The sequence below is a fragment of the Dicentrarchus labrax genome, unplaced genomic scaffold, assembly GCF_905237075.1.
Source record: "Dicentrarchus labrax unplaced genomic scaffold, dlabrax2021, whole genome shotgun sequence".
In the NCBI taxonomy this organism is placed as follows: Eukaryota; Metazoa; Chordata; class Actinopteri; family Moronidae; genus Dicentrarchus; species Dicentrarchus labrax.
In genome coordinates, this window is record NW_026136709.1 from 9347771 (window position 1) to 9364319 (window position 16549).

General features: G+C 40.3%; 1 protein-coding gene and 1 pseudogene across 1 annotated transcript; both read right to left on the reverse strand.

Annotated features, from left to right (window-relative positions):
• Nucleotides 1-3871: 3871 nt before the first annotated feature.
• bloc1s5 (biogenesis of lysosomal organelles complex-1, subunit 5, muted) lies at nucleotides 3872-7650 on the reverse strand. The gene is made up of 5 exons (XM_051411108.1): nucleotides 7353-7650; nucleotides 7087-7169; nucleotides 6045-6174; nucleotides 5376-5434; nucleotides 3872-5062 (listed from the first exon to the last, which is right to left on the reverse strand). The coding sequence occupies exons 1-5, from the start codon at nucleotides 7369-7371 to the stop codon at nucleotides 4889-4891; spliced, it is 465 nt and encodes a 154-aa protein (XP_051267068.1). The 5' UTR covers nucleotides 7372-7650; the 3' UTR covers nucleotides 3872-4888.
• On the reverse strand, nucleotides 6317-6478 carry LOC127369827 (uncharacterized; annotated as a pseudogene).
• Nucleotides 7651-16549: the final 8899 nt, after the last annotated feature.

Consider the following 16549-nt stretch of genomic DNA (forward strand, 5'->3'; position numbering starts at 1 on the left):
GTTAGGCCTGCTTTTTCTCATCCATTAACTCAAATGAAAGGCGATCAGGCCGAAAAGAAAATGTCTGGTAATGCCAAGTTCGCTGTCAGCTTTGCAGGAACTGTAACAGTCCTCTGGGGTCATGTGTATTTTATTTGTTTCTTCAAGGAACTTCAAGCTCTGCTGGCATTTTATTCGTTTTGAAACAGTGCAGCAGTAAAGAAGAGTGAACAGACATTTAAATATCAAACCATAACATGAGCTACGCTTGACCTGTTGAAGGCTCATAAAAGTGTACATTGTACCTTTTGTCCTGACAAAGAAGCCAAAGATAAGAATCCACACATGGGTTGGCAAAAAAACCCAAATGGCCTTTGTCAGGATGTATACAAGAGTGCACCGCGGGCAAAGCTCAGGGGATAGAAACATGTAATGGAATTAGGTGCATATACAGAAAGTGGACACATTTACACACATTGATAATTGGCTGTAGTATTTTTAAGACATTTTAATCTTATAATGTTGAGTACTTGCTAAGATCCTGTCCAAAAGTTATGAATTCAACACAAGACGTTAAATCTTGAGTGTTTCTAAGTTGAGTCTGTGCATAAATAGCAAATCCAGCAATTGCTTTTTACCTGTCTCATATACAAGGATTACACATACTTGTTAACAAAACCAAAATCCAAAAACTACATACATTTTTGGTGGGTTGCAAGAAAGAAATAAAAAACATATGTAGGCAATTAGTGTCAAATATTTTATTGATATCTGCACACCACATGCTCTCAGATGAATGTGTAACGATGGTTGATGTAGTTCAGTCCAATCAGTGTCTCCTCAACTGCATGTGAAAGCCCAGTGGTATCACTGACACCTCAACTCTCTCCTTTGGTTTCCATTTGTAAAGGATATACATGATACGATAAAGGTAATCTGCAGCAACCTATCCTTAAATTATTCCAACAGACAACTGCTTGGTGATCTGATATAGTGATACCAATTTAGGTATTTCAAATGATATATTTTGATTACTACTACAGTAAATGAATAGGAACAGAAATTATTTTTTGTGTACTTTATAATAGGAGGTGGTGCTCAAACGCAGTCAAACTGGATGGACACTGTTTAGATGAAACCATAATATCATCACTATCTTTTATAGTGCTTTATATTGCTGCTGTTTACATTCAACCAGATGCAAATTTAAAAAAAGCACAGCAAAATTATTTCCTGGGTGTATTCAAGGTGCATATATAATATAAATAACTGTACATATTGTTTTATTATAGTTTATTCTATTGTATTGATCTTTTATGTTATTCTATGAATTAATTATCTTTTTTTATGTGTGTAGCATGAAGAAACTACAAACTTTCATTTTGCCTTGCATTGTATAATGATAAATACATTTCCTCGATCCCTTGATAACAGCACATTATATCATTGATAATAAGAATTGTCCTTAGTTCCTGTAATTGTTTTACACTTCTACTTTAAATCTGCTGGTAGCTGATATAACTAGCCTTTTATTGTTTCAAGCCCACTGCAACAATCTTGTAGGCCAGTTCATGTTGGTACAGTTCAAGCTCCGAAAACCAAATGACTTCCTTCAAGCAAGTCTATTGTTGTGGAGACTGCGGGGTGAGCTTGGAAATCTGGCTGGCCATAGCATCATGTGAGAGTTAGTGGATTAGTGGAGAGAATTGGTCACTGTTACAAACAGATGATGATAGGGCTTAGTTATGCCAAAATGTAGTGCTGAGTAGTGTTGTGTGCTGATTAAAATTAAAAGTTGAAGTGCTATGGGACACGGTGGTTTGATAAATCTGGGCACATTCGCACAAACCTGAATGGGTTCCATCATTCAAGCTAAGCTTCAATTGTTCTCTATAAGCCTTAAATTCAACATAAATGACTAAGACCGGGTCCTTTTTGTTTTTTTTTGTAAATGTCTTCATTACATGTAATCCCCACATTTCATCCCTGTGATATATTTCATTCTTTTCCAGTGGATGTGGAAATGTGTTTTTTTCAGACAGAGCATCAGATTGCATTAACCAACACACCCCTTATCTCTGTCCGTTGCCCAATGGGGCTCCAGCTGGGTGCTGCTGTTTCCTTTACCATTTGTGTTGGCACGGGGAACGGCAGCTCCATGGCCCGAGAGTGCTGCTCTCCTTTCAAAACAGGAAGAACACACTGCTCTCTGATGCACACTGGAGACAAAAAACAAACCAACCAGGGTCCAAAGGCATGAGGCAGCAGCCTGAGGAGGATGATAACAGGAGATTTCAGCCGGTGCCCGACACTTTCTGTGTATGGAGTCGTCTTACTGGTCTGTGTGGAGGGAAAGTTTCTGTGCCAGCAGCCTGAGTGCATGGGATGCTTGACAGTTTCCTCTTAATGTTTGACAGATATCTATCCAGATAATATCCTAAAAATGCAAGACAGCTTTAGCCCTTAATGTTACAGTTTGACTTTGTTTGATACCACTAAATAAGACACTAATAGGGTTGTTGATGAATACCAGTCACTCAACAATTACTTGACCAGATGCTGAGACTTCTGGTTTTTCTTACCTTTCAGCCTGCACTCTAACCAAAATTCCCATGAATGTCGAAACCTGTTGTTGTTGCAATCCCTCGGTCGCAAACAGATGTTGATCTAAATCCCAGCTCGCTTAATGTCAGTTTAGTTTGGCGAAGAGCATGTTATTATTGACAGCAATGTCATGGTCTTGAAGCGCAGTTGCGGATGGTGGAAGGTTACTCTGACCTGGGGGCTTTCCCACAGTGCCTCAGTCCGGCCATTAGGCAGACATTTTACAGTTTTGTGGATCTGAACCAGCAAAGAGCAGGCCTGGCAACAACCAGAAACTTGGTCAAAGTCATGTCCCTAGATCTAGATGTGCACCCATGTTGTCTAGTGTTGAATTATTACTTACTAACAAGCTAAATCTCCTAAAGCTGACATTATACAGCAATGCAAAATCCATTACAACAGATAGAAACCCTGTACTTATCAGACCCAACAAGTATTAATTGTAAGCTTATGACTCTGCTCATGAATAGCTTACACTCATATGACTTGAGCTGTGACCTTTCGTGGACTGTTTTTCTTTCTTTCCAACGAACTACCAAAAAAATAAACAAGGGCAGATGAAAAGGTGCCTTGCTGGCAGAGGTGGGCCACGTTTCCGTATTGTCGCTCCTCGTTAGTTGATGATGTGCTGTCACCACGTTGGACAGCTGCAGTCACCAAGGCGGAGGGCACACACACAGACACACACACACACACACACACACACACACACACAGACGTACATCTGCTGGCACGTCAGTGCCCTCTCTGATCTCTGATGACATGGCAACCACCGTGTCCTGCTCTGACGCCAGCCATCACTGAGTCTCTCTCTAACACACACACACACAGACACACACACACACACACACAGAGACACATACACACACACACAGGCCAAAATGGAAAAAAGCTGGAGCTTCAGTGAAAGGGGATACAGAACTGAGTTCACTTCAGCTGTGTTGTCACATAGTGGACTCCAACGCTGGCTTGTTTTGCTTTATTCTTATTTTTCTTACAGAATATTTTACTTCAGCTGATGGATGAGGTGAAGTCCAATCCTGCTTCTTCAGATGTGACGTTTGGCAGTTGAGGTGTCTCAGCATTTTAAAGGAGTGTGTGGAGGGATGTGAAAGGGTGAGGTGGGGGGGGGTTCTAAAATATTTGTTCTATTACGTTGTCTGAGATGAACTTTGTTCTCAGCCATGCCAGGAATGTGCCCAGTGTGCCCACCCATCCATTAACCTGTCCAACAACCCAACGTTGTCTGGAGTCTAACATCAACATCATCAGGGTCAAGACCAACATACATGATTTCACTTCTTTTATAGCTCATATTACAACTTTTAGATAGTGTGCTTGCTGTGCTGAAACGTGCATCTGTGTGCAATTAATCTAGTTAGCAGAAAGGGCTAAACACAAATGAACACATGGAGTTTGTGTTTATCATTAATTTTAAGCACTCTAAGCATAAAACAAGACAAGCACTGAAAACCAGAAGGAAGTTCAAATCAGAAAACAAAATATGATTTATGATTTCTCTGTTTAAACAGCAATGAAAATATTGGATTTGTGACTCATTGAAATCAGATTTGAGGTGGCAAAGCAAACAAAAAACAGCTGCTGCTGATCATTCAAATTGGTGTCGGCAAAGAGCTTTTTATAATGAAAGTTACTTCATAGACAGTTGGTTTACTTGAAGTTTATGTCAGAGGTCGAATGTTCCAAACACCGGAGAGCTGGTGAGGGATGATATGTTCTGGAAACGGTTCTGTTTGAGCTCGTTTCTACAACACATGACCTGTGCTTTAAACACACCTGCTCAGAAGGGCTTTTCTAACATTTAATGATCTCGCTTTCGGTGCTTAGAATATCTCACCTTGGTGCCAAACGCCAGGGTTCCTTTCAACTAGAGGCCGATGCAAATTTATCATCAGCACCCTTCAGGCAGGCATCCATTAAAAATCTTGAAATGTTGAAAACTTCACGGCCAAGGAACAATCAAATGATTGCTTGTTTAAAAAAAGACATGTTCCAGACTTTTTAGGGGCTGTGAAAATTCCATGTGCTAAAGACAGAAAACTTGAGTTTGATGGCCTGTGAAAATGCCACATTGTTAATCACTTTCATATTTAGGATTTGGAAATTGTTGAGTCTTGTGCCGGAGCAAAACATTTTCATGCCAACCACCAAGTACATCAACCGAAGCCAATAGCTTCGCTTCGCACGTGCAGAACGGGCCGGTCCATGTTCATAATAAACACGAGTGTTCGCGTAATAAGAGAGGGTGTGTTTGTTTACTCGCACCCTCGCAAACATCAGCTGATTAGAGGGGTGGAAACTTGGTCAAGTCCTTCTTCATTTCGCAGTACTGAGTGCTGAGCTGTCCTACGGCCTTGGCGTGCTCCTCATCCACCTCCTCCTTTAATCTCTGCTGCTCCTTCAGAAACTCTGCCCACTCATCTTTCAAATGCTCCATGTTCGCCTGCAGCTGGGTGCTCTGGAGGGACACAGGAAGATGAGAACGCAACAAAAAAGGTGGCAGAAAGTTTTTGCAAATGTCTCACACCAATTTGTATCTTTAGAAAACTTTACTTTAACTGCACAGCTTGAGCAGGTTTTTTTGTGGACAATTATAGTAAGAGATTAAGACAGCTGTTTTTAAATTTGACTACATTCATTCACTACAGTGAAGATGCTGATGATGTAAGGCAGATATAGGGGCTCATTGTGGTGTCTGGAAATATAAACACACACAGCTATGATACTGTGTCCACCTGCTCTCCAAGTCCTTTATCTTGAGTTGTTTTTACCTGCTGTGCCTCTAGCTCCCTCTGCTGGACTCGCTCCACCATGTGATTAGCAGCCTCCACTGTGGGAGAAAAGCAAAGAAATGATCTTAATATTTATATTCAAAAAGTGCATTTACTCTAACAAAAAACTTTTAAGATTGCAAAGTAGGTTTGTTGTGTCAAAATATAGTACAATTATATTAAAGTGTGTGTTTTTTAATGTCTTAATTTCATAATATTAAGATGTTAGATGTTAACTTTAACCTGCTATGCACAACTCTTTTAAAATATTTTCATTACAGTCTTTATATATTCTATTATATCTTTATAATATTTTTAGTTTATTATTCTTTATACATGCTTTACACTTCTGTACTTTTTGCACTACAATTCCCCTCTGCTGCAGAGTGACACTCAAATTTCTCTCACAGGGGATTAATAAAAGAACATCTTATCTACATCTTATCTTAAGATTACATACATTGCTGGTGAATATCCTACGACAATCAGCTCATTGTTTTGATAATGGCACAGGATTATGTGACATCTGTAAACCGGTCAACATAAAATAGTTAATTGCAATTTCTTTCTGAACACGTGGCAACAAATCCAAGTGTCTGATTAGATTGGCGGGTCAAGCATTACATTATGCAATTTTAGCAAAGTGTGAATCTGAGAGAAGAGACTTACATCGTTTAGTGACGTCAGACAGCTGCTGGGCGATGGCTTCTAAACTGGTGGGCAGCATTTGCTCATTTGTTTCCAGCACCATTTTATTGAGGTTCTCCAGCAGTCTGCTCTCCCTGTGTCCCCGTTTCTCCTAAACAGCAGAAGAGGAAAGCTTTGTCACACACACACACACACACACACACGTCACATGCTGAAATCATATGCTTCTTATCATTTAGTCCAACAGTCAGAATCAGAATGAGAAATACTTTATTGATCCCCGGGGGGAAATTTGAGGGGGCAGCGTTCCCAGCGGTACTGCAAAATCAGGTCAGTGCATGGAGTAAAAATCTAATCTAAAACTCTGTTTAACATGTTGTTCCCTTATAGAGAACATAATGAAACGATAAGAACAGATAGTACACTTGATCTTGGCCAAAATGCCAAGAAGTGATAACATGTCGCTTACGTTAACATGAGTGAAAAAACATGAGTTGAAATAATTTCCAGTCTTATCAGAGACAATAATGTATTTTCAAAGTACTGTATAAATAGATCATTCCACTAAAGGGGTTATTTGTCAATTTGCACTAAATACCAAAGACAGAATCTTTTACTCCCTGAGGTAAACTAGATTAGGTTCTTAATGAAATAGCTCATAGTGGAGATAAATACAATATATTGAAATGTGCAGGTCATTTGTTGGGCTGCATGGTTAAAACACACAGATAAAAACTAAAAGAATATGTTTTAATCTTATTTGTGACCCAGCATGTCACAGATAACACAAATGATGTGTGCCTTATGACATGTGTGCATTCAGAGGATTTTTAATATCCATGGTTGATGTTTTTCTAATACTGGCAAGAAAGTGACAGCTAACTAGTGACATGTTGAAAGATATAAAAAATCTAAATAATGGCAAAAAGTCCAGTATCAGCCTTCAGTGGCACTGAATCCAAGAGCCAAACACAAAGGTGCAGTGTCACCTCTCATTGGTAAATAATCATAGAGTTCTGAAATGATCTGCAGCTTTAAAACACAACATCATAATTTCATGTACCTCAAACTCTCTCACAAAGTAGCGGATCTCTGCATTGATGACCGGTCTGTGGTCCAACAGTCGGGACTGGATATCACCCACATCTGCAGGACCAACACAGCTCACATTGAATTTAAACGAGAAGACAGACACACAGGACAACAACATTTTTACTGTGGCAAAGGTTTAAAACAATACTGTAGGCACACTTCACTCTGTGCATGCTCATGTTGTGTTAGGGAGTCTGCATGCTAGAAAATGTATAATTGTCGCAATGTCACACTCACCTTGAGCAATCTTGTCCATTTTTACCCAGCTGACGTCGGTTTCAGTGTTTTGTCTCTTGTGGAGCAGCTAGCTCAACCAGCTAATGCTACACACTTACTAAATGCTCCAAATGCTAAGCTAACTAGCAGCTAATTGTGAGAGCGCAATACTAGTTAGCACAACTAAGCCACTGGTCATTAACGTAGCCTATTCTATAATAATATAGTAGTATGCGGACAGAAATGCAATGGTGTTTTTCTAATTGCAGTCAGGTGAAAAGAAGTCAGCTGACTGCAATGCTAATGTTTACTACTACTTCCGGGTACGAGGCCGTGGACTGAACCAAGAGGGAGAGCTGAAAGAGGGGTGTCACATCTCAAAGAGAGAGAGAGGTGTAGGCTGAGGTTTTGCGTGAGGACAGCAGATGTCAGTCTTGCTCTGTGGTGGACATCAAACCCTCCTTTTCAAACTCATTTCCACACAACAATTATCCGTTTAAAATGCACTCAGTTGGCCCATAATATATATAAATGTGTCTTTTTAAATATAAACCCTACATGTTTATCACTTTGTGGCTTAAAATCAAACAGGCCTACAACTCCGAAGTCTGTTTGCACTCATTCTGGTTAATTTAAATCCTGGTAGGCTATCACATTTTAACCAATGGCTTTCATTCATCGCTGAGAACTCATCTATTAATGCTTCATAACTGCATAACTCAGTATAACTTTACACTTAAAACATTGCACACTGCGTTATTATCAAATAGAAAGTAGAAGCACCAAGTAGAGGGATTTTTCAAAACATCACAACCCAAAAGTGGTTAATGTGTTATCACTAATATACAACACATTAGTTTATGATTTATTAACCATTTATAACTGCATTAGTTACAACTGAGCTATGTTTGTGTAAAATGGCAGTTTCTTATGATCCCAGCGAGATGTTTGGTATGACAGTAATATATAAAAAAATGAACTACACAAAACTAAACTATAAACCTTTAATAAAGGGGGGCTTATGAGAAATGGCATGGTTCTCCAATAGTCATAAATATCAGTCTAATCTATATACGGGGACTAGAGTGTCCACAGTTTGTTACTCAATGTGGAATCGGATATATGTAATGTTTAGTGACGGTATCATATGTACTCTTCACACAATCTTTGTCATAGTGCATGAGCTCTGCTAAGATTTTAAATGATCTCCTACTGCCAAAGATTATTTAGGTGAAAATAATACATAATCCTAGGATAATAGTGGAAGAATAGCTACTATAAATCCATCACACCTATTAGTCCTCCTATTGTCATACCTTAACTATTAGTAATGTATGATAATCTTACCTCTAAGTAAATTAGCAAACACACTATTGTCTGTGTAGGAGTAGAGAGAGGGCCCTTTTTTTTGTTAGAACAGCTCAATTCATATTTAGTTTCATAGGTTTACAACATTTTCATTCATCAATATTTTAACCTTAGTGAATTAGCTAGAATAAGACATTAAATACAAGTGAATTTATATCATGTTTCTTTGAAGATTTGTCACCACAAGATGGAACCAAATATCTCACATTCATTTTTAAAAACCCAGAGCTGGCAACGCCCCCCCCCGTGACTGAATTATCTTGGATTAGCAAATGCTTTTATTACACTTTAAGAAATGCAAATATATTGGCATAAATATATTAATAAACACAGCACTTGTGGCAAGAGCAAAGTACATGCAGATATTCAGCAGGAGTGAGAAGAGGCAATGTTTGGGGCAAACGTTGCATATTGGTTGTCAAAAGTTTGTTTGTGAGCCGTAAATTCATTAGGACTGTCATGCTCAGTTAAGAGAAAATCATTAAGGCACCACTTAAGTCCCCCACTGTCCACATTGTTTAGTTAAACACTTATTACATGCACCATTAGTTTTGATTTGGGCCTATTAAAGAGATTAAATGATTGATCAACAGCCGAGGGATAAAAACAAGCCCTTCACTGCACTGAAGAAGCACGAGAGGATCTCTGACAACAGAACACGTCAGACCCAGCGAAGGCCTCCGTGACAGGAACGCGCATCTTGTTGTTTTGTTTATTTATGACTCTGCAGGGTGAAATTAAAAACATTAAAATCAACTAGAGAGAGAGAGAGAGGCTAGTTAAATTATACCATATTTAAATCATAGCAGAGGAACATAAAAATACAGCAAAAAGAGATATTAAAATAATCTCATTAATTATTTGATACTTACTGTATAATATCACTTTATTTTGTAGATCCATAAAAAAACATCTAACAACAGTTTAATAACATTTTTACAAATAACAAAATACCTAGAAATAGAAAAGAATAAAAAAAGGACAAGAACAATATTAATAACAGATTGATAATAGTTGTGTTAATTGTAAGTCTTATTATTTCCTTAGTAGCATACAAAGATTAAGGTCTGGAGTCAGTAAAACAAGTTCTGAAATATTCTGAACTACACAAAATGTGAACTTAAATCATTTATTATATGTTTTATTTTGAAATTTGATGAACATTTAAATGCAGTTCAAATGCACTATTAACTTGGGGTTTGAAGTAGTGCATTTTAAAGACTTCACATAGTTGGACTTTGAAGTTCAAACTTCCACGACTCTGAAACTGGTCCAAAGTTTAGATTTCCACAACATTAAAGAATTTGGAGGGCCAAGCCGACATCAACATAACGAGGAAATATGTGTCCTTCTGCATCAGTATCTGCAAGCGTCCTGATGTTTGGGCTGCAGTTTGCATGCGAGATCCCGTTGCACGAGAGCAGATCATGTGTTTCTCTGTATTTCTGTCCCACAGGTCTATTAAGTGAATTCAGTTTTTTATTTGACACCCCTGCACAGAACACAAAGCCTTTCTGCACTCTCCAAACATTGTCACTAAAAAAGAAAAGACAATGTTCAAAGTTATAACAGAGAATTTAAACTTATTCATGGTAAATATATGCAGTTATATATTTATCAGTAGCTGTCTACATTAGATAATAGCGTTTTAATTCTGTTCAGGCTTAAAAGCCTTTCATTAAACTTTTATTAAATTCAGTTCAGTTAGTTACAGTTCAGCATCTGTTTAGCTGAGTTCATTAGTTTCTTAAAGAGAATCACAATATTTACATATTCCTATTGCTGTAAGTAGTTTAAACAAATAGTCATATAAATGCTACGCTACATATGGTTCAGAATGATGAGATTTCAGTTTATACTGTTTAATTTGTTTTAGTCTTGTTGAAGAATATGAATGAAGCTGAAATTAATTAATGACTTATAAATTGTTCAGATTTTCCCTCTTGACCCCAGTACATTTATTTGTCCTGCATAAACATAATTAATGTATATAAAGATATATTTCCTGTTACAGTCTCTTTAAATTATCCATGGCTATACTACAACCAATCCACTGAGTCATTGTTTTGTACTTTTGTACTGTTCCTGAGCATAGTGTGCACTATAAACATAACCACATCTATTTTCCTTTTCATATAAGATACAATCTCCCTCTCTCATCTTTTTGTTACACTTCCACATATGATCTGTACACACAGGACCAAAGCAGCAGTGTTTCACCCCCCCCGTGCGTACGTGCTCGCCTGTATCCAGATGATCTCCTGCAGCTCTTCCACAAACGGTGCTTCAGCTGTGCAGTGGGAGGTCTGTGAGAGTGGTTTACCAAACATGCCCACTGGCCCTGCAAGCTTGCCCCGGTGACGCTCTTGCCTCCGTGTCTCTCTCCTCCCCGGCCCGACCACACTGCCCTGGTAACGACGGCGCTCGCATTACCCACTGGGTATAATTATTCTGCATTTTGCTGCTCTCCATTCTCTCTCTCGTGTTTTCTCTGTCTCTCTCTCTCTCTCTCTCAGCTTGGCTGGGTCTTGACACCAAGGTCCAGGCGGAGGGCCGCAGGGCCGCTGCTTTGTGTTCACAACGCGCTGAACGCCACTCACTGCACCGTGGCTCTAAACAGGTGGGGGGTGGTGATGCGAAAGGGGGGAAAGGGAAGGGAAGGAGGGGGGGTGTTACTCACTGGATGCCAAGGCCTCTGGGCCTGAGGAGAGGTGGGGGTGGTTGGAGAGGACCTGCTGCCCAGCAACCCACCTACCCGCTTCTGCCCTTCTCTGTCTCCATACCCAGTTTCTTATCTCATTTACTGTCTGTGTGTCTCTCCCTCAGTCCCTGAGCTGCAAGCAGGTCGTCCATCCCGGTGCCGCCACCACTTTCTTGTCCCTCTGCCTGCTGGAGGCGGGATGTTTCTGAGCTGTCCACCATGGAGAGGAGGAGGAGGAGGAGGAGGAGGGGTGAAAGGAGAAAATAGAATAAAAGGTATACAGTAAAAAAGTATGGAAGTAAATGGGAAGGTAAAGACCCAAATAAACACACTTAAGGCCCTTATGCAGTGGCACTTTAGAATTCACTGTGTAGCGTGACACTATCCCGCTGTCACTCTGTCCCAAGGCCTGATGGGAAGACACAGTGGCGGTACATGGCTCGCAGCCTGAAAATCAACATATGTACTCATCATCCTGTGCTTTTCAGGGAAGGATTTTTTTTCTCTTTCACAGCAAAACAGAATTAAACCTTGTCAGGCTCATCTTGCAATGAACTAGCCCCTTTTCCTTGGAGCCTGAGATCGGCACTGGACTGGAAGTCTGCGCGTTTTTAGGGGGAGACCAGTGTGTCGGCCACGATTAGTGTTTGCGGCGGGCCCCTGCCGCCATTTCAGGGCTCGTCCTGGAGATTAACGGGAGCTGCACTGTCATTTCTCCCATGGGGGGCTGTCCCCCTGTCCTCTCCTGTGCTAGCGAGTGGAGGGATCGCCTCTTTCTCCAAGAGGCAGTGTCGAAGTCGACTGAGGGCAACAGGCTGGGGGAGGCTCCAAACCTGTTGAGGCAGAGTGTCCTGCAAAGTGCCCACAATCAAAGTGACAGATGTTGGGGTGGAGGGAGCGCTGGACGAAGATATCTCTCTGTTTGTGGCGGGCAAAAACATCGCTTCTCCTGGCTGTAGCATTTCAAACACACACAGATGCACTTAAATAACACATACACATGTTTGCACACACTACGACTTGAGCAGAGGAGGAGTTGAGGTGGAGGGGAAGCGTCGACTGAGCTCACCCTGATGGTTTTTGAAGTTTTTCTTCAGTTTGTGTGTGTGTGTGTGTGTGTGTGTGTGTGTGTGTGTGTGTGTGTGTTCGGGGATATTCAACGTGGGACAGAGCAGAGGAGAAAGGCAAGGAGTAGGAAAAAGGGGGTCTGCCCTGGGGTCACTCACACATGCACACAAACTCAAACACACACTTATACCAACACACACACACACACACATACACACACACACACTTTTCGGGCTGCTGTGGCATGTTTGGAGCAGTGCCTCGTCAGATTAGGGCCATGCTGGCTGTGTTTGATGGCCAACCTGGACAGACAAGGCCTGCCAGGCACAAACTGCTCAGGCACATGATGTCAGGGCGGACACACACACACACACACACACACACACACACACACACACACACACACACACACACACACACACACACACACACACACACACACACACACGTACGCATACACAAAAATTATCCCGCGCCAGACCAAAGAGACAGATGACACCCAGCATGAAGCTAAAGCCAAATCTGTAAGCATCCGCTGCGATCCAGCTGGCTAGCCCTAGGGTACCTGTCTCTGCGAAGTGGAATCAGCGTCACCCCCGTGAGCTGTCAAATTAGCTCACAGGGCTGGAAATGCTGAAGAGATTTGGCCCCTCGTTGTGGAAGAGCAAAAAAAAAAAAAAAAATGGGGGAAGGGAGGGTGGCATTAAAAAAATGTTATTAATTCATCCTCCTGTTGGGAAAAATGGTTAAACTCCCAACAACATAAAAATCAAGAAAGGTGGACTTATTAGTGTGAACTTGTGGAGGGGGGAGGCCTAGTAATAAAGACTCACACAGGACACACACACACACAGACACACACACACTGTGTTCTAGCATCAACGAACACACACATGCACGCACATACATGCTGATACTAGCAGACGCACATGCTCAGACAGGAAAAACGGTTACAAACACACACACACACACACACACACACACACACACACACACACACACACACACACACACACACACACACACACACATACACAGTGCCAGGGGCAAGTTTTCAATTACTGCCAGTGCTAAGCAGTCACCTGGGAGAGATGTACCATGTTTGAGTAGAGAGGCATTTCCACCAAGAATTTTTTTTCTTTTACCTCTTCTTGTCCCAGTTGTGAGACAGCTGTGAATGTCAGGCACATGATCAAAAATGACATTAAACAAAACATCAAATGTTTCCTCGGTGAACGTTTACATCACAGGAAATTATCAAAGAAAGCCAGTCTGAAAAGTGAGATTTGTAACAACTGTTGAATGTGCAAAAAGGTGCCTGATTGAACGCCCTGAGGATTAAGTTGTCCATTTAGTCAAAAATTGTAGTTAGTGTGAAAAACTGAAGACATTTAGTTTCTAAGTAGTGCAGCAACATGAAGGGAGACATCACGCCCTGAATCAACTTAAATACATAAAAGATAAATTAAGGAAAAAATTAAAACACTTCCAAGAAAGCCCTGTTGCTGTGGTCACCTCGTTACAAAGAAATGTTTAGTATATTTTATGTTTTGAAAAGATTATGGTAGGGGTTTATACAAAAATGAATGGCGTGAGGAGAGGGGCGGAACCTTTTGTTAATGTTTCACTTTATAAAAAAGCATGTCCCTTCCCTGTGTCCTGTGTTAATACACCAGGAAATGATTCACTTAAACACAAGTCAGCTGAACATGCAAAATGTCTCTTCGCCTTCATGCAAATAAATGTTCCAATAAAAAAATAATATTGATTGTTTTCTATCACCACGACGCACCGCCTGCAAACGAAGCAGGAGAAAGAACTGCACACTTATTCTTATAACAATTAAATAAATAAATAAAAGATGGCTGCCAAGTTTTAGCCAGGGTGAAGTCCTTCTGGGCCCAGAGTGTCCCTACCATGCTGGCACGCTAATAGCCACAGCAGGTTTTCTGTGTGTGAGGTGACACAGATAATAGTGAGGAGGTAGGGACTGCCAACATCAACACTGCTCCCTGGTGTTTGTGACAACATGTTGACCCCTTTGGAGAGCCTGTCCTGCCCTGAGACAGACTAGTGTGTGTGTGTGTGTGTGTGTGTGTGTGTGTGTGTGTGTGTGTGTGTGTGTGTGTGTATGTATGTGTATTTGTGCGTTAGGGTGTAAGATGGAACCTGACAGGAGTTTAGCGCTGATGACCACCACGGCGAGAGATGGCAGCACTCCTCCTTGAGGGAGATACTGTCACTCTTCTATGTTTGTATGAGTGTGGGTGTGTGATTGTTCTTACTTGCTGAGCTTCTTCAGGCTCAAAAAGTGTGTTGAAAATGACACATGAATGAAATTTCAAAACTGAGGTTTTCAAAAAAAAAAAGTTCTTTATGTTTATTTATGAAGGAAAATGGGGCTCTTTCTCCTCACTTGAGTATAGTTCAAGTGCTTGTAGGGCAAGAATGAACCTTCACACTCAGCTACTGTATATAGGATATTACAGACTACATCAGAATGTAAACAATCATATTATTCATTTTTTAACCTGGTATCCCCATCATCTCTCTCTGAAGTCCTGGTAGGATCAAAGAATAGTTATATAACTCCGTAAATTCAGGAATTTTATTTATTTTTAATGTATTTAACCAAGTTTGTTTTTGGAGTTCTGGCAAAAGTGTTCTCATTCCCTGGTGAAGTCAGTAATGATCAATAATGCAAAGCTATACTTTCTAAATAGTTTGCAGAGGTCGCAGTTTGGTTAGGTTTAGTCAACAAAAACACTTTAGGTTTAGGAGAAGATACGTTATGTACCTGATAAAAGTTATTATGTGCAGAATTTCAAATAAATGAATATTGACTTTTGGTTTCACTTTAGACTTGAACATCAAAGAAAACAAAACAGTAGAGCACAACCTACAATCATCAATAATTCATAGAGCCTCAGAGTGGTATGAGTTATGTCCCTGGTTAAATAATAATGATTGTAAAAACCTTAGGATAATATAGGAAAAAGACCCGGGCTGGTCAAAAAGGCTAGTAAACACATATATGATGTCATCATGACCTTTTTTAACTTAAAATATACATATATTTCCATCCCTGCATTCAGGGAGGGTGCTGCCTTGCATACTTCTACACACATCAACACATAACCGGCCAGTAAATGCACATACAGTGTCATCTTTACCTTAAAATATAAACATCTCTTCATCCTGTAATAATAAACTGAACATGAACATCACAACTACGTGCTCCTGATCCTATGAATATGAATAAAATTAACTTTATAACAAAGTCACTGTGTTTACATACAACATAAGTCAGTAAGTAACTAACTAAGTAACTAACTAAGTAACTAACTTACTCCATCATTTCAGTTAATGCTCAGCAAATACCTGCATTCATATTAGCTGGTTGTATTTTTCATATTAACAACAACATGGTGAAACAGCTTCACACAAATGCCATGCAACACACTCGTCATCATCCTCTTTGAACGCGCCGAAAGTTACGTATTGGAGCTTTAAGGCACTTCTGCATTGCCTTCATCATTCAACTCTTTTCTTCTCTTCTTCTCTTCTCTTCTCTTCTCTTCTCTTCTCTTCTCTTCTCTTCTCTTCTCTTCTCTCTGCTGATGTTTGTCCCTGGAGGTGCTCTCTTAATGTCTTTGACTAAACTTCAGCCAGTCTTGGCAGTGACGGTGCCCCATAGGAACACAGTTGAGAGGAGACCAATATGATTGTAATGGAGGGTTTGCGGGCAGGGTCTATCACACTGTGTCACCTATAAAAAGCACAAAAGCCAAGTGGCAGGGTGCATAACACTACTGGCTACAAAGATGAAAAAAAAACCAAAAAAAAAAAACATATAAGCTACTCAACTGTTCTATAGAGCTGTAGAGATAGGAGGGCATTTTCATTTTTGTCTTCCTGTTGTGTCACACCACTCACCACTGGAGCAGGGAAGACTGTGGTGTCACATTAGCTATAAACGGGAGTTTTTGTTTTTAAATAAAAGCCTTTTGGAAAGGTGACACTATCTTATTTGTGTGCCGGAATGAAGACTGTACTAGTTTTGAAAGCGTGTAAAGATCAT

Bases quoted from the DNA above. Each gene is read 5' to 3' on its own strand.
- bloc1s5 (XM_051411108.1), bottom strand. The intron at 5,435-6,044 runs GTAAGTCTCTTC...TTTCTCCCACAG, and splicing joins GTCTGACGTCACTAAACGAT to TGGAGGCTGCTAATCACATG. The intron at 5,063-5,375 runs GTAAAAACAACT...GTGTCCCTCCAG, and splicing joins GGGAGCTAGAGGCACAGCAG to AGCACCCAGCTGCAGGCGAA.